The following is a 19,602-nucleotide window of genomic DNA, read 5'->3' on the forward strand; positions in this document are numbered from 1 at the left end:
GTCTGTCTCTGACTGACAAACTGGTTCCATAGCTGATAATTATAAGCTAACTCTGGACATTGTTCTGACTCTGACCTTTTCTATCTTAAGCATACCCAATAATCCATCCTCAGTACATCAATAGGTACCATTCCAAGAAAGAGATGCAAACTTTCATTTTATTTATTCATTATTTATGAAAATAAACATAAGGGAGAGAAGATTTTTAATTGTTTCTTACAACTCACATAAAAGGGATGTCTTGTCTCATTTTTCTCATCTCTTAAATGGGGATAGTACACAACTCAAAACTATTGTGAGATGCAAATGAAATAAAATGTAAAACAGTACAGATTTTTAAGTGCTATATAAAAGTATTTATCAAATATTATCAAATGACCATTGTTTATATCTGGGAACATCTTATGCATATGTTGTTAAAGATGTATAAATTTGGATCATATTAGTGCTTTCCTGGAGAATATTACTACCATTGTTTAAAACTGAAAATGTAGGTTCAGAAAATATGGTAGCAGATTAAAAAGAGATGTTGAAAAAATAATGGCTACCTTATTCCACTTCACTAATCTTCTTGTGTCCAGTGCCATAGAAGAAATTTTATTGAATATAATTGGGGTAGGCTAGTAAAGGTTTAACAATGAGCCTTCCCCCTCACTCCCTCCCCCCCAGCCCTCAAGAAAGTACTCATAACACACTTTTAAACTTAATTTTCATTATTAACATTTTTTCTATGACCTTAAGTCCAGTTCAAGAGTGAGTAACCTATTGCCTTGAGCCACAAGTGACTCTTCGACTGAATCCAAACTTCTCAGAACAAATCCCCTTAATAAAAGGATTTGTTCTGTAAAACTTGGACTCACTCAAAAGGCCACACCTGAGGACCTAGAAGGTGACAGGTGACCTCAAGGCCAAAGGTTCCCCACCCCTGGTCTAGACAATCAACAAAACAATAAATCAAGCCCAAATTTGTAGCTTTGCATATTTTAAAGGTGTAAATACACTAAGAATTTAACAAAAGCTTCTCCCAAGCTGGTAGAAGCTGGCTCTACCATATCCCTCATTAGGATTTTTAAGCTTTTGGACACATGCCCATTTAAACTCACCTCTTTCCTTTAAATTTTTAGATTTTTTTTTGTTCAATATATGGCTCTATTTCCATATTTATATGTACACAGTGGAAATAGCTAAACCCTGAGCTTGATATTTCATATTCCTGCCTGTGTGTACTCACCCAGGCCAACTCCCATGCCTAGAATATGACTTCCTCCCACCCACATCTCTACCTCTCAGAATTCATATCTGCTTTCAGAGTTCAGCTCAAATGTCACCTCCACCATGAAGATTTCCCTGATACAACCCCAATCCTTGTTAATATTCTCTCCTTCCTCAATTTCCCCTGCATATATATGTATATATATATACATATATATGCATATATTGCATCCCATAGAATGGTTCAATTAGAAAAGGAATGGTTTACTTGGTATCTTTTGATCTCTATCACATGTCACAGCACTTTGTCATAACATGTGATTAATGAACTTTTATACATTTCAGATTATTATTATTCTTTTGATCACTTTTTACTGCCCATTGACAGGATTGTAGAAACCATACTGCCAGTCTTCTGAGATTTCATTTTCATTATAGAGGCATCAAATCTTTCCTTGCCAAATTGTTTCATTTTAAAGATTTTAGTTAACACAGGTTGACAGTCTGACAATATTTTTCCACAGGCAAAGGGATATTTGTTGCAAGCCAAGTCCAGTTATCTAGGTAATACAGACCAAAGAATGACCATTAAGAGTAAAAGAAGGAAATCATATTCCTTTAGAATCCATGCTTTTGGTTAGATTAAAATTGTTCATTTTTTATATGTTGGTACTATTGATGCAATTTCTTGGGGGAAAATCCATTTTCCTTTCCATTACACAATTAAAATGCACAATATTTTCTTCCCTATTGCTTAATGGAAATTTTCTTTACAGGCCTACAAGTTTACTACTTGTTTGGAAAGCAGTTTGGGGATTTCCAACCATCATCCTAAAAAGTGGCTACTAAATTAGGGGAAGCTCTCAGTTCAAACATAGCAAATTCTGCAGTTCTTTTTTATGGTTCAAATAATACCTGCTTGGCTTTGGAGAGAAAACAAACAGAACATTACAATTTGCAATGGAAAATAGTATTGCTTTGATATTTTTAACTACGTATTTTCAACTGGAACACTGGAACTTTAAATATTGATATAAATATTTTAGACAGTATTTTTACCCTTTGCTCTTTCTCCTTTCCTTTTTTTGCAGTTATAAATTATAAATGTTCTTTCCTGCTCCCCCCCTTTAGTGGCTAATCCATGGTGAGTATTGAGAAGCCATTAAAAGGCAAAAGGCATCCCTATAATGGGTCATATAATAACTAGATGTGGCACTTAAAGGTTTACATTTAACTGAACAGTAGCCTTGTGAAGTGGATGTTATTACTATTCTCATTTTACATTTTACAAATAGAAATATCTTATATAGCTGAAGTTTAGAGAGTTTATGGGACTTGCCTAAGGTTACACAGCTCTTAACTGGTAGGATTCAAACCCTGTTATTTCAGAATTCACATCCGAAACTTTGTCTCCTAAACCTTCTGCCTTTCTGCCAAATTACAGGTCAAGGATTATTTTTCCCCCACTGAGTGAAACTCATTGCTGGAGCCTTATATCGGGAATGCTACAGTTCCCCAAAATCTTAATTTGATTAAATAGAGACCTTTCAGGAAATCATAATGACATCAAATCAATAAAAAATACTTTTCCTTTAAGTCTAAAAACAGAAGTGAGTACTAATCAGTATTAAGGAGCATGACTCCAAATGAGAATAGATGAAAGTTTTTTATCCTACCTATTGAGTTTTTTTTGTTTATTTAGAGTAGGATTAATGATGTTGATCATGATAATAGAAATAATAATTATAGTTACATATATGCCTATGGTCTGCAACTTGTAGTCTTCAGCAGTTTCCTGAGAGTACTGAAAACTTAAATGATTTACCCATAGTTCATAGGATTATAGATTTAGACCTGAAAGGGACCATCAAGTCCAACCCTCACATTTTACAGATGAAGAAATTTAAATAGAAAGTTTAAGACAGAAAGCCAGTCAATAAACATTAGTTAAGAACCTACTAATGGTATGAACCAGGCACAGTGCTAATCTCTGGGAATACAAAGAAACATAAAAGACAGTCCCTGATATGAAGGAGCTCACACTCTTAGGGGAAGATATGAAAACAGTGATGTACAAAAATGATAATTATGGTGTAAATCAGGTATAATCAATATAGAGATATATAATATAATGTACTCGCATTAAGGAAGATCAGGAAAGTCTCATAAGAAGATGGAGTTTTTAACTGGGACTGAAAGAAAGTCAGGGAAGTCAGGAAGCAGAGATGAGGAAAGGGACTATTCCAGACATGAGTAACAACCAATGAAAATGCCCGGAGTCTGGAGATGGAGTATCTTGTGAGAGGAACAGCAAGGAGGCCAGTGTCACTGGATCTCAGGAATATGGTAGTAGGCAAGAGGATAGTAAGGTAGAAGGAGACGGGAAAATAGGAGGAAACCTAATTGTGAAGGGCTTTGAATGCCAAATGGAGGATTTTATATTTGATTTTAGAGGTAATAGTAAGTCATTGAAGTTTATTGAAAGAGGTGGGGATGTGCAAAATGAACAGATATTCACTTAGGAAGATTAATTTTACAGTTGAGTAGAGGGTGGAATGGAGTAGAGAAAGACTTGCCCAGGGTTCAACAACTGGGAGGTGTCTGGGGCAGAATTTGAACCCATGTACTCTTGATTGCAGATCCATTTCTCTATACATTATGGCACACTGTTTCTCCATAATAATAATAATGACTAATATTTGGGTAGCATTAACAGGTGATGACCCTAAAATATTAATCAAATTCCATATCAGTGAATTAAATATAAATTTCACTTTCAATTAGACAACCAAGTCAGAAGTGACCAGATGAGTTTTGAATAAAGAAATATCTTTTGGGAACACCAAGTTCTGTTTCTGCTCCAATTTAAACTTATTATCCCATCTTGATCCTCCATAAAAGATTGTGAATTTCAAAATCTCAAGTTTACGGTACCATTAAGCCAGTCCTATAAAAACCCAAATAATTTGGTTATTTCATGGTCCAGTTTCTCTTCTATCAAAGAAAAGGAGCACAAAGGTAAGGAAAGATTACTCGGAACAATTTCTAATAATAAGAAGTTTTGATTTATCAAATTTCTTAGTTTATGTATTTCATTTATCTAAAGGACTTATTGGCTATACGGGTTTTTTTAAGAGAAAAAGAATTGTCTTCATTTTTTTCATTTTATGCTTTTCTCAGCTATCTGAATATTTACCTGTCATTTGTGTGTGTTTTGTCCCTTGCAGAATCCTTTTGCATTGGAAATGTCACTGGATGCCTCTCAAATCCTTGTCCAAATAATTCTACATGTGATAATGTTGGTAAAGACAATACTTGCCTCTGTTCCAACACAACTGAAAATGTGGGGGAAGATTGCAATAAAAAGATGATTTCATGTTCCGCCAAGCCCTGCAAACGAAATGGATTTTGCTTTAATCTGGATGAAGAACCTGGCTTTTTCTGCCGCTGTCCACCAGGATATGGTGGGAAAACCTGTGAAATCACTCTTACGTCCTGTGTCTCAGGCTTTTGTAGACATGGAGGCATTTGCCACCAGGTTGCCTCTGGCCCTTACTGTGACTGTCCTGATGGGTTTGTTGGAAGGCACTGTGAGACTGATTTTAATGAGTGTGGTTCTAACCCTTGCCGCAACGGAGCTGTGTGCCAGGATGGAATCAACGGTTATTCCTGTTTCTGTGTCCCTGGATTTCAAGGAAGATATTGTGAACGGGAAGTGAATGAATGTGTTTCAGAGCCCTGCCAAAATGGGGGTAAATGTCGCAACAAGGTAGGGAGCTACATCTGTGACTGTGCAACAGGGTTCATTGGTAAGTTGGCATCTAAGACATTTTTCATTATAGATATGGACATCAGTGGGGAAAATGATTTATGTACTAACCACTTTTTCTTTAATAATGATGATTATCAAATCCTCAATTGGAATTAGCTATTGCATGGAAATGAGCCTTTTTTGTAACCAAATTGAATAATATTTAATTATAAGTATTTTTATATTACTAGTACTGTGTTATGTATTTGTCTATTTTTTCTTCACTCTCTCTGTCTCTGTCTCTCTCTGTCTCTCTGTCTCTTCTCTCTCTCTCTCTCTCTGTCTCTCTCTCTGCTTTTTTGGAGGGGGGAAGGAAGGGCAATTGGGGTTAAGTGACTTACCCAAGGTCATGTGGCTAGTAAGTGTTAAGTGTCTGAGACCGGATTTGAACTCAGGTACTCCTGACTCCAGGCCTGGTGCTCTATTCACTGAGCCAACTAGCTGCCCAGATACTTCATTCTCTTAATCAACAAATATGTATTATGTGCTTCCTATGTGCCAAACAAAAAAAGGCAAAAAGCACAGTCTCTACTCAAAACAAGCTCTCATGTTAATAAAGGAGGCAACATGCAAACAACCACATATATACCCAAAAGATAAAGTGCAAATTTAAAGGTAGTGTCAGAGGAAAGGCATTATCAGGGGAAGGGGAAATCAGAAAGGCCTCTTAATTATGATGGGATTTAAACTGAATCTTGATGGAAAAAAGGGACAGCAGGAGATAATAGGTGAGGAGAAAGAGAGCATGCCAGGCATTGAATCTGAAGATAGTGTTATGTGAAAGAAATAACAAGCAGTCCAATATTGCTGGATCATAGAGTTTATGGAGGAGAATATGTGTGTATATGTGTTATATGTGTGTATACACATATATATTTATATAAGAAGACTGGGAAGGTAGGAAGGATGCAGGTTGTGAAGGGTTTTAGAAATCAAACAGGATTTTATATTTAATTCTGGAGATAATAGGGGGCCCGTAGCTTCATTGAGTGTGTGTGTATTTGTGTGTGTAATAACTACATTATTAGTTCTGAATATAAGGAAGATCACTTTGCCATTTGAGTGGAGGACGGATGAGAGTAGGTAGGAGACCAAGCAGAAGGCTTTTGCAATAGTCCAGGTGATATGATAAAGACCTACACCAGGGCAGTATTGTGTGGATGGTAAGTAAAAGGTCACCGGTTACTTTGGAGACAGTAGTTTCAGTTGAATGATGAGTTTTAAAGCCAAACTGAAGAAGAGTTAGCAGAGTAGGAGAGAAGAGAAAGTGGAAGCATCAATTATAGCTGACTTTCTCAAGTAGTTTAGCCATAAAAGGCAGGAGAGATATAGGGTGATATATAGTGGGGATCAAGTGAAGGTTATTTAAGGATGGGGAAATATGGACTTATCAGTAGCCTGCAGAGAAGCAGGGCAAAACTGAAGATTAGTAAGACAGAGGGGAGAGTAGAAAGGGGTAATCTGCTGGAAAAGACAGTATGGAGGGGAGTTAAGAATGCACATAGAGAAGTTTGCCTTAGCAAGCAGAAGGGTCACTTCTTCATGGAGATAGGAGTGAAGGAGATAGTGGGGGAAGACATCTTAGTGATGTGAGATGAAGTTGTTGTTGAGTCAATTTTCAGTCATGTCCAACTCTTTGTGATTCCATTTGGAGTTTTCTTGGCAGAGATACTAAAGTGCTTTGCCATTTCCTTTTCCTGCTCATTTTGTAGATTAGGAACTGAGGTAAACAGGGTTAAGTGACTTGCCCATGGTCACACAGCGTGTAAGTATCTGAGGCCAGACTTGGAGAGGTAAGTCTTCCTGACTGCAGGACCTATATTCTGCCCACTGCGCCACCTAGCTGCCTGTGAGGTGGGGAGGAGAGGAGAAAAGGGAAGTCTTGGCAAATGGCCTCAATTAATCTGCAGCTGATGGTGGCAGGAAACAGTGTCATTTGAAACAGGATGAATGAAAAGGTTTAGCATAGCTCCTATGGTGAGTGGGATAGTGAATGGATTAAGTATAAAAGGATTTCTTTACGTGGAGTATGTAACAAATTCATAGTGGATCCAGTTAGCATGGTTTTATGATTTTATCTAGCTTTGTTCAGTATATCAGTAAGAGAGAAATCAGTAGATGGTGGAGGTAATCCAAGGAATTTAGCAAAGCATAATTAATAGGGGTGGCTAGGTGGCACAGTGAGTAAAGCACCAACCCCGGAGTCAGGAGGACCCGAGTTCGGTTCCAGCCTCAGACACTTAACACACACACAAACACACAGACACACACATACACACAACTAGCCATGTAACCTTGGGCAAGTTACTTAACCCCAATTGCCCTCCAAAAAGGCAAAAAAAAAGCATAATTAGTGATAGGATATGGAAACAAGGGGTTTGAACATAGAGGATAATGTAGAGTTGATTGGGTTCCTTAAAGGATTGGGATATAGAAAGAAACATATGACCAGGGCAAGGTGATAGCTTGGGAAAGAATTGAGGAATGGCGTGAATGGAGCTCATAGGGAGGACAAAGAACAGGGCTAGGGACTATAAAGCAGAGGGAAAGATAGAATTATAAAAGATTATGATCAAATGATTTTGTGGTATCCTCCAAGTAGATATCCTTCTAGTGATGTAGATAAGAACTACACCATTCCTTCTCATTTTGCAAAACTCCACAGACTTCATTCAACACATTGCAGGCCTTCCTCTAGTCTCCTTGATATTGCATGGATACTAGTAGAACACATAACTTTTTCCTTGATCTCACTACAATAGATCCTTAAGTGTTGTGGTAAAGCCAAGCTGGGTAAACTTGAGCCTAGACCTGGTTTATCTCACTTCTCCAAAGGCTAGTTCATCCTGCCTAGCATATGGCAAAGCCCTTGCATTCCGACTGTACCCTCTAATTCTTACAGGACCAATATCAGGGTCTATCACGAAATATTATCATGCAAAATAGCAGGTTCCTCCTGACTCTCAAAGTACTTATTAATTGGAGCATGATGGAGATGTTGAAAGAAACCAGTATTTAAAAGTAATTGTGAATTCACTGTTGAATGGATTAGCCTGTTTTCCCCTTACCGTGTGGTTAAACAAATCATGGTAATGAAGTTTTACAAATATATATTCTTCCCCAAAGTGGTTCTGCAGCAATTTTTTCTATAAAATACGTGATCATCTTTATACTTGATTAATTAGTAATGTTCTATTTGCATTCCTTGACCCTTCCCAATCTCATGAAGACCACACACCAGCCTAGATGAGTACTTAATGCTGATTATCTTGCTTCACTTTATCTCTTAAACCTTTTATTGCCATATGACAGAGGTGCCCACCCATCTATTGTATCCAAACGCCCTTCTCTTCCTCACTGAGTTGTTCTTGCCTTCATCATCTCTCCAGGAAACTCACCCTCTCTTATTTCCACATTTCTGTACCATATGACACATTCCTCTACCATATGGTTCCATCTTTTCTTCTTTCTAGAGCCACCTGTTCCGTTAGCTCCCATCTCTCTTATTTATTCCTGTATTCTTGGAATTTCAACTTTTCTTTTCTACCAACTCTTTTAGTTAGATTTGGAATCTAACTCTCTAACACTTGTTAGCTATGTGACTGTAGGTAAGTCACCCTTGCTTGGGACACAGTTTCTTCATCTATAAAATGAGAATGATAATAACTGTGGTACTCACTTCACAAGGCTATTATGAAATTCATATAACAACTTAAACTCAAACTCTAAATTAAAACTTATTATATTATTTTTTTTACCACAAATCTGCCTTTATTACCAATTTTCCTTTATCATTTGATGATACTACCACAGTTTAGATGATTCCAGTTCAAACCCTCTGAAGTCTATGATTTTCTTTCTCCCTATCTTTCCATATCTAATAATCAGTGTATGTAAAACAGATGCACATTCTAAAGCACTGTGAAAATGTTAGTTAATAGTGGCATAGAGGCATCATTGAGATCATATCTGTAATGTATGGCCTTCAAAAATTTAATGAATGTCTCCCTTAATTTCATTCAACCAAGTATTTATTGAGCATCAGTTACATGACAGTATGCTACATGCTCAAAGTTCCAACCACCAAGGTAAGGATAAAAATTCTTTCATCTTTCCTATTAATTTAACTGAAGTAAAAATATATTCAACTATTGTTTTCCTTCTATACCACCTCTAAGTATATCACAATATGTCTGTGTTGAGTTGATAAATATTTACAGAGTATTTTGTAAGTGCCTGACACCCTACTAGTAGCTGAGAGGGTAGAAAGGAGAATGGGATGTGGCTTATTCTCTTGAGAATCTTATCATCTTTTAATTTTGCTCTCTATATTTCCTGAACAAATGGGACTAGTAGGTCATGTTTCTTTCTCTTTAACTTAGTAATAGAATTAGAATTTAACACTTGCCACTCCCTACTCCCATTGGGTGAAATTATAGAAGGGAATTAATTATGTATAATCTATGTAATCACAGTGCTTTTGTTTGATGCTGAACACATTACACCTATGAACAGTATGAGTATTTTGCCAATATTTGCATAAAAACATGAGCATTCCCTCAATATACTGCTCTTGTGACAATCATGCTAAATACCATTCTAGGATTTGAGATATCTCAGAGCCCTAAATAGCAATTTTGGTAGGAAGGGTAGGCTTTGCAAAATATACCCAGAAAAACTAGCATGAAAAACATCAAATCCAGGTCACTATGAGGACAGTCTGGTGAGCTTGGTTCTTGAGGAAAGGAGAAGTAATTGAGTAACTTCCTATTTTAGTTAATTATTCTTGTTAATTTGGTGGTGCTAAACTTAGTTGTTTCTGTGTGCCCTCTCATATTGTCAATGCCCTTGGGCAGAGTTTTAATTTCTTCTTCCTTGTTATAGATCTACATCCATTTTATGTTCAGATCATTTTGATGTAGGTGTGCAATAGGTAAAATGATCAGAAATCAAATTTCTAGAGGGAAGTTAAAAATAACTAAGTGTGATAAAACATTAGCTGAAGGGAAGGGCCCCATACATATGACTGCAGCTGAATTAGACCTGACTGAAATATTTGGTTATATTAAATTTCTTTTTAAAAAAATATATATATTTTGCTAAAATATATATAATATAGATTTTGTTGATGTAGTTTTACTTTTACATCACCTTTAATTCCAAATTTATCCTTCCTCTTTCTCCTCCCAGAGAATGATAATAAGGAAAAAAATGTTAGGGGAAAACAGTTAAGCAAAACTAACCAATATGTAAAAAAAAAAAAAAAGTCTGACATCTACAGCATTACAAGCCCATCATCCTCTCCCCTCCACTCTCTGTAAAGAAGGAATAAAGGTGCTTTTTCATATTTGTTCTTTGGCTCTAAACATTTTTTAAAATTATTTCGCAGCATTTAATTTCATTGTTTTTTTGTTATTCTTTTCATGTCTATTATTGGAGTCATTGTGTAGATTGTTTTTCTGGTTCTGCTTATTTTGCACTGGTTCACGTCTTCCATACTTCTCTGTGTTCATCCCATTTGTGTGATTTCTCATAGCACTGTTAATATTACATTACATTTATGTACCACAACTTTTTTAACCATCCCCTAATCAATGGATAGTCTTTCGACTTTCTAGGTTTTTGCTACTACAGATAGTACTACTATAAATATTTTGGTGGAGACAGTGTTCCTTTTCAGTTATTGACCTCTTTAAGATATATACCTAGCTGTGAAATTTTTGGGTTAAACATTATGAGGATTTTAGTCCCTTTCTTTGAATTATTCTTAATATATTCCATATGGTTTAAAAAAATTTTTAATACTATTATTTACCCTTTCTCTTCCTCTGCCCTCCCTCAGCTTCTCAGTTTTTCTCCTATCTGCCAGGTACTATTTTAGTCTTATCCAATGGTTTATTTTCCTTCTCCTGCCTATTAAGTATGAATATACCTCAAAGCCTGGCCCTTCTCCCTTTTCTATTCTTCCCCACACTCCCTCCCTCAGTGATCTCATCCACTCCCATGATTTGTATAATCATTCCTATTTATCTGACTCCAGAATTTAATCCTAGTTCATCTGCTGAGCTCTATTTCTGCATCTCTAGCTGCCTACTGGTAGCATTTCTAAGTGCCTCTATGCCCAGCTAACAACTTAAACTCAATCTCTAAATTCGAACTTAATATATTATTTTTTTTACCACAAACCTGCCTTTATTACCAATTTTCCTTTATCATTTGATGATACTACCATAGTTTAGATCACTTCAGTTCAAACCCACTGAAGTCTATGATTTTCTTTCTCCCTACCTTTCCATATCAAATAATCAGTTTCTAAATCCCTTCAATCAAACAATTAGTCCATCAGCATTTATTAAATGCCTACTAGGTGTCACACATTTCTATTTTTAGCAATATCTTTTCCATCTCTGTGCTCCTCTCCTCTCACATTGTGTCTGTCCAATTTCAAGCCCTTTTTATTTTTTTCTGCCTCCATTCTCTCCCTTCTCCATCCTCCCCTTCACACAGCTACCAGAATAATTTTCCTAATGCACAAGTCTAGTTGGTTCATACAGCACGCACTCAGGGGTCTCGCTTTATGTTTAAATGGATTGCCAGGGGGCACTCTAATACTGGCCAGTAGCTTTCATCTAGGAAATTCTAAAAATTGTGCTGCCCCTCGGCATTTAGAACTTTGAGAGCAGGGGCTGTTTCCTTTTTTATCTTCCAGTGACTGGTGGGATAAAGTACTTGTTAATTGATTTAATTTTTCTCCATAACCCTTAGGGCAAAACACAAATTCCTTAGAGTGGCATTAAAGCCTCTACAAGCTCCCTTCAACTTACCTTTCTTGCCTTATTTTACTCAACATCTCTCCATGCTGTCTTCTAGACAAATTGAATTTCTACCTGTTACCCCAACTCATCTCTCAGTCTTCTTAGTGTGTACAGATTGCTCACATGCCTGAAACACAATATGCAGATTTCTTGGATCTTAAAGTTTCAGGTTAAGAATCCTTCCTGCAGTGCTCAGATCAGATGCCCCCTACTCCACGAAGACTTTTCTGATCCCCACCCCAACTGAAAATGTTCTTATTCTTTCCTCAAATTTCTTATCACACCTCAGCTTTGCACTTATCACATTCAGCCTTGTATCACACTTTTCTGTGCATACAGAATCTCGGCCATTAGATTATAAAATCCTGAAAACAGAGGTTATTTTTCATCTTTGTTTCCCCTGGGCCTAGCACTGAACTTTTTATATGGCATTTACTTAGTAAATGTTTGGTGAATTGAACTGAACTGAACTGAATTGAGTTAAAAAAAAAAAAAAGGTTTCTTCATTCTTGCTTCTTATTTGAGGCTGTAGTGAACAAGCCTCAAATCTTACATTATAAATATCAAAGAGTAAAATGGGGAATATTGGAAGTTCTAGAAACTAATTGTAATTTGATAGCCACTATCATTGAAAAAACACAACTTTAAAATCATGTCTCAGCTTTAGCAATATTAATATAGTTGGTTCCTACAAAATCGACTTGGGGGTCTTATTTTAGGCATAAATGGATTGCCAAGGGGCACTCCAATGCTGACCAATAGCTTTCATCTAGGAATTTCAGTAAAAACCCATTATGTTGCACCTCACTGTATAACGGATTCATTTATACTCTGGGTCAAATCATGCCTTAGTGTGCCTGGTGATGTACAGTGTATCTGGCCCAGTGTAATATCAAAAGCTTATATCAAGGGTGCTTTTCTTTTCCAACAGCAGGCTTTTAATGGTGTTCATCTGTACCTTTAGAACAAATATTCTGCCCCCCCCCCCTTTATTAACCAGTTGGCAATAAATTTACCACCTCAATTCTTTTGGGGGAAACATTTGACAGCTGATTTTTTTTTCTTTTTAAACAAGTGATTGAATTGCCGACATAATAATTGGTCAAGGCTATATGCTTGTAACATCCTTTAATTCATGGGCATACCATGAATTAAAGGATGTGATTTCAGTCTTCATCCACCAAACTCTGCATGAGGAGAAAAGGCCTCTTAATTTGGAAGTTTGCTTTGCACTAACGTCCTTCATGTGGCCCCGAAAGGATGCTTATTTTTTTTTCAGCCTCCCTATGGTTACTAGTGTTGATTGGAGCTCAGGTCAGATGATGAGAAACCCAAAGAAGGTCTGCAGAACCAAGAGAAAAGCCAAAGAGAGAAAGGAAAGGAGGTGTGGGGGGGAAACCTATTAGCAGTCAGCATGGTTGCCCTGATCTGCTCAGACTCAACCTGGACTTGCTGATGTATTCTGGAAGCCCGATTTGGTCGACCTCGGCTGCTGTGGGCTGTGTCCAGATTTAGAGTGATCATAAAGAACCTTGCTGCTGGGAAAGAGTCTATGTTTCTCAGAGCTGTGGAGCGAGAAAATGTAATAAATTTTAAAAGATAGTAGATGTGGGAGAGGAGAAAAAAAAAACTGGGGCAGCACATTGAGAGAGAGAGAGAGTGTTTGCACTGCTGAAATCATTCTCTATGCCCTCAGCCGTGCTTCATTTACTGTGAAATGGGCTGGGGGAGAGGCACCAAAGGTGCAAGAAAAATCATTCTTGCATAAGCATAAAACCACAACTTGAGTGGAAAATAAATTGCTGCAAAAGTTTTGATTTTTTTCCCTTATGGAAGAAGAATAGCTTCAAGTATGTGACAGTTTTTAGTTTGGGCTTATGTAATTAATCATTCCATAAATGAGAGCTAGTGTTTGAAATTGGCCATTAGACTTTCTAATGTATATTTTTCATGTCAAGCAGATAATGACTTCAAAGAAAAAAACAGGTGGGTCTGGGAGAGGGTGATAAAAAGCCAATGGAATACATGATGGCACCCTCCTCCCCGCCCCCCTCCAAAAAAAAGGATTACAAAATATCCAGTTGTTTTTGCACACTTACAGAAAGGTGTTCACAAACAAAATGCCATGGGTTACCAGACAGCGTAGCAAAAAGAACCCATTAAAAAAAGGGAGAAAAGAGTTCTGAATGTTTAACATGCTGGTCACCATTGCTTTATTATATTTGAATAAAATAGAGAGTGTAACTTTAAGTCAATTGATGAAGAAGCATTTTTCAAGCACCTACTATGTATCAGGCATTGTACTAGGCAGTGAACACATAATTGCAATTTGAGAAACAATCCCCAGCCATAGAGAATATAACATTCTAACAGATGAGACAATAAGGACAAATATAAAGTATCAACTATAGAAGGTAATTTGAAAGGAAGGTGTGAGCAGTTGAGGGAATCAGAAAATGCTTCATGTTGAAGATGAAGGAAAATGAGTAGCAGCAAAAAAATGCTTTAGTTCCCAAAGATATTATGGCATCATGTATATTTGGCACTTCCTATTTAACCTGCTAAACTGCTATTTAAATTTCTATATAATTCATCCTCCATTAAAAAATAAAAGGATCTGTTATTTACTATTTTACTCTATTACAAAGATGATACAACAAACCTTTATTTTCCATAGAGGACATATATATACACACACATGTAGGGCATTTGATATATATTTAAATATGTTATGCTTTAAATATTCTGTATTTAATTACATATATTTGGTATTTTACTCTATACTTATTAATATAGCAAAAGATATTTATTGTGAAGGGTACCAAAAAGTATGACAGAGATCCCTACAGAGATGACATGATTTTTTTAAAAGAAAGTTCTCACTATAATGTTATTCTATTTCCAATATGTCTATATGATGTGATTTGTGATGCAACATCACCAAACTTGTGTTTCACAAATAAAAGTACAAGAAGAAACAAAAAATAAGCCAAAAATGTGATTTTAGATGGAATGATTGATGCATTCAAGGTTATCAGTAAAGAAAGGTTTAGATATCCAGTGGGGAAAAAGCCAGTACTAAGTTTTGACGACAAAGCAGTTCCTCTCCAAAACTCAGCATAGCAATTTATAGAACTGCAAGAGACCTCAAGATATCATCTGCTCTTGCCTGCTGCCTTCAGGCAGGTGAATGTCTAAAGTATTCAGGACAGATCTTTTCAATTTTTTGAAAAGCTCCAGAGACAGCACAACCTCCTTAAATTCTTTATAACATACCACTGAAATCTTTCCTGCTTTAAGCCCATTTCTTCTTGTTTGGACCTTTGTAGGCATTCAATATCTCCTTAATAAAAACCATACAAATATTTGAAGACAGTAATCTTCACCCCTTAGCTTTCTCTTCGCTGTCATACATGACCCCAATTATTTTAACCTTTCCTTGGAAAACTGATTTCCCATTCTTTTAATCATTTTCTGTTGCTCCTTTTCAAGGCTTCTCTGGTTTGCCATATACTTTAAAAAATGTGAACCAACCTAAATGGCAAAGTGGCCTGTTCTGACACTGCTGTTACTGCTACACATACTTTTCAAGTTCATGATAGGAAGAACAATCACTATGGAGGTTTTTTTAGAACAACTGCACCACTCAGAAAGAATTGGCTGACAAGTACTATGAATATACTACAGACAAAAAGAATTATTTCAGGGGGAGGAGGTGGGAGGGAACCAAACTATTATTACATAGAGAATCAAATGGAAATGCATGACCTTCATTTCATGAGCAAATGAGGAATTCAATATAAAGTATCTGCTGTTATACTGGAAAGTTTCTGCTTTAAAGTACAATCCTGATCCTAAAAAATCAATATAGAAAATTAAAAGTACAATCTCTTACTGTTCTAAAACTCTATGAATATGTGATTACCTTACAATATCAGTGGGAAAATTAAGTTTAAATTATCAAAGCATTATAATAGACTCACTTTGTTAACAATATGACACCATTTCCATGCATATTTACTTACATATTGATACAGTTATTACCTTCAAGTTGAAGGTTGTCCAAAGGGCATGGATAAATGGTATGAATTATTAGTCTATAAGAAATTACTGATGAAGAATTGGTCAAGGAAAGTTGCTCAATATAGTCAGAGGTGTGTGTGTGTGTATAATATAGTCAGAGATGAATAATTGAAAAAAAGATGAATAATTGAGAAGTTGAAAAATTGGAGTGGGGGGGGGGAAGAAGGTGGCTTCATCACACATTGAGAGGAAGGGATAATTGACTATCATCTACAGGCTTCATTGGTATATTAGTATCAAGAGATCTGGAGAATGGTCCCTAACAGTCTTGAGGAACTCTTTATGGAAGATTTCTCAAGATATGGATAAAAATCATACAGCATGCAAAGTGTGTTGTAGTCTGCATTGTTTGAGATATTACTTATAGATGAGATCAGTTATCACATATTTAGGTCTTAGAGATCCCATATCACTTTTGTTTTTGCCCTTAAAGAACTCTTTTAAAACTAGTAAGAAAATCAAGTGTGAAAACCAAAGTAGACATCCTCAGTTTCACAGACTATCTTATGACACGAAAGCAACTGGTAGGTTTGTTCTGCATTAGTTTTGTCCAACTTTTTCAAGTATGAAGATCCCTTTTTAACATAAAAAAATTATAAAGCTCTACATTATAGAAGTTGAACTCAGTGTATATTAATCTAGAAAATCTGTGATGACAAAATATTAATTCAGTAACACTATAAAATTAGTTTCATTAATCACAATAACACCTACATATCTTTAAAAATAGTAACATATATATGATATATATGTGTATATGTAGAGATAGATGTAATTTATTCAGTCTATGTGGAGTCACAAACACTTTGTAATTGTCTGAGTTCCACAGGTCAGGAATCACTTATTTAGAAAGCTAGTTTGGATTCCCTACTACCTCCCTCACATGCACGCACACACATATGCACCGACACACACACTTTACTGAATTTATTTAATTGTTCTGGCTCCATATAGACACAGTTGACATCCTGTTGAGAGATATTTTTACTCAGGAATCAAAGAGGTTGAAAGAAATTCTACAAAATGAATCTAGGACAGTAAAATTATAAATGAGATTGCTTTAAGAGAACAAAGGCTGGAGCCTCCCTAGGCAAGTACAAGATTTGGCACAAATCAGAAAATGTGGGACTCATATCCCCATGGCCATCATATTTATGCAGGCAAAATCAGATGGAAATGAATATTTAAGGCAGTTTTAAATGAAGGCAATCAGGTGATGTCCTGGATAGATTACTAGGTCTAGAGGCAGGAAGGCCTGAGATCAAATTCAGCCTTAAACACTTAACTGACTGCATGACCTATGGCAGATCATTTAATCTTTGCTAGTTTCTGTTTCCTCAACTGTAAAATGAGGGTCATAATAGTACCTGCCTCATAGAGTTCTTGTGAGGATCAAATGAGATAATATTTGTGAAATGCCTGGCACATAGTGGGCACTTACTAAATGTGTTTTTCTTTACTTCTTCCCTAAATGGGAAAATTAGTTGGAGAAAAGCAAGATGAAGACTTTATGTGGAAAGGACAAGGGGTGCCCTCACCAGAATTGCTTTCTTCATCATGAGGTTCTTAATGGACTGATTGTATATCTGAGGCCCAGGCCATTTTTACTATTAGCTAATAGGTACATCTCTTTTCGCCATCCCCCCCCCCCCATCCCCAGTCCCTTCTCTGAATACTGTCCAGCCATCAACAGTAATGAGGCTTCTCAAAGCATGGAGACCAGGACAACCTCCTTCAATTTCTATAGCCTGTGGGTGGTTCTCAGGAGAGAGAAGAGTAAATGTCATGACAATGAGCCATTGCTAAGCCATAAATACAAAAACAAAATTAAGACTAAACTATGCAATGCTTAGAATGTTCAGGGTACCATAACATTTAAAACTTTGTGAATGGTATGGAGTGCTTAGGACAGCATTTACCCACCTCATAAGTATATGTTGTCACTTTCTTTTCCTCTGGGGGCAAATGAAAGGAGTTTTATTCCCTTAATATCAGAATGAAGCACAGGAATAGACTGACGGCTATTTAGTTAGTCCTGCTTAGAAGCATAAATTGGGATGTTTTAATATGCCCAGCCTAGGATGAAACCTTTGCGCCATTGCACCAAACAAAGCCCTTGGGAGGCTATTAAAATTTTAACATTTTCAGTTTATGCAGGAATGTTAATGAACCTGCCAAATAGAAGTGTGGAAATAGTATTTATTATGATGAAAACTTTGTAAGTGTAGAAGTGTGAAATTTATAATATAGACACATTTAGCATAAAATGCAAATGTTCCATCTAAGTGGGTTAGGCATCCAGGTTTCAGCTGGGTTGCCCTCCAGTTTAGTACCTTACAGAGGGAAAGCAGATATGGCTTTTTCACAAAGGCCACATGTTATTTCACAGCAGCAATTTAAAAAAAAATCTTAAAAGGATCAGAGTGGTCACCTCAGATGACTAATAGTTCTATAGCCTGATATGGAGGATAAAAATCTATGTGGATGAGTCTGTATCTATATAATAAATACAATCATGACAACTTCTATTTATATAGTGTTTTGCGTGCAAAATGCTAAATGTAATATCTCATTTAATTATATGTATATAGCTCTCATTTATATTTATATGTAAAATTTTTGTCAAATTGTATACATATATATGCATATATACACACATATAAACTGCACTAACTATATATACTATGTGTATATGTATATAGACATATATATATGCGTGATGTGTACACATTCAACAAAAAATTAAGTACCTACATACATGAGTATTATAAATATTCTATATATGTCTGTGGGTGTGGATTGTGTATATGCATACACATAGACAGGCACACATATACACACCAGCTCCCCTAAAATCTTACTTTAATGCCTCATTATGGCAAGGAAGTGACCCTGAGTTTTCAGAGACTGTGCTAATGAATATAAACTGTAGAAGAAGCTTCTACCAATTGACAAAAGACTTCAGCTATGGATCCTGGAAATATTTTATATAATATTTGATACATCTGTCATCTGAGGATCAGCCTAACTAATTATAGACATGCTCATTAACAGAAAGTTGAACACCAGTTAGTGAATTTTTTAAGGCATCGCAACTCACAAGTGTGTTTCTGAGTATGTACATACATACATATACCCATATGTATGTTTGCAATTCCAATAGCAAGGAATAAATGTATCTTTTTCTCCATATCTCCACCAGCATTCAATTATTGAATGGCATTGTTCTTCATTGTTTTTTTTTTTTTGCTGTTTTATGGATGTGAGTTAATACTTCAAGGTTTTTTTTAATCACTTTTTTTTAGTGAGGTTGAATATTTTTGAAGTGATTTCTGCTTCTGACTATCCAATATGGATAAATACTGGGAATTATCTTTGCAATTTTTTAAAACAAATTCTAGTATATTTCATTTTAAAATTTTATATAGATGCCTTTGTCTCCTACTAAAACCTTCTCTATGAAAAAGAAAAATAAGCAAAAACGTCTGATATCTGTTCCACATGTTTTGGATGTCATAAATGCATTCTCAATCTATTAATTTTCTTTTAAATTTTTTCTTTTAATGTAATCAAGCACATCTATTTTGATTACATTTTGATGTCTATAATGGTGGAAGAACTATTCCATACTAATGAAATCATGAATCCTTGAAATAGTGCCATAAATTTATCCTAATTTTA

The 19,602-nt window shown here is 35.9% G+C and overlaps 1 protein-coding gene across 2 annotated transcripts in view; it reads left to right on the forward strand.

Annotated features, from left to right (window-relative positions):
* CRB1 (crumbs cell polarity complex component 1) overlaps positions 1 to 19,602 on the forward strand; it is a 278,153-nt gene that overhangs the window by 111,302 nt on the left and 147,249 nt on the right. For both annotated transcript variants that reach the window (XM_069074480.1, XM_069074481.1), the window contains exon 2: positions 4,440 to 5,021. In XM_069074480.1, coding sequence (XP_068930581.1) covers positions 4,440 to 5,021 — 582 coding nt within the window. The remainder of the gene's footprint in view (positions 1 to 4,439; positions 5,022 to 19,602) is intronic.

Source organism: Petaurus breviceps, unplaced genomic scaffold (genome assembly GCF_028583685.1).
Source record: "Petaurus breviceps papuanus isolate PSGF00001 unplaced genomic scaffold, PetGlider_PUasm1.0 90895, whole genome shotgun sequence".
Classification (NCBI taxonomy): domain Eukaryota; kingdom Metazoa; phylum Chordata; class Mammalia; order Diprotodontia; family Petauridae; genus Petaurus; species Petaurus breviceps.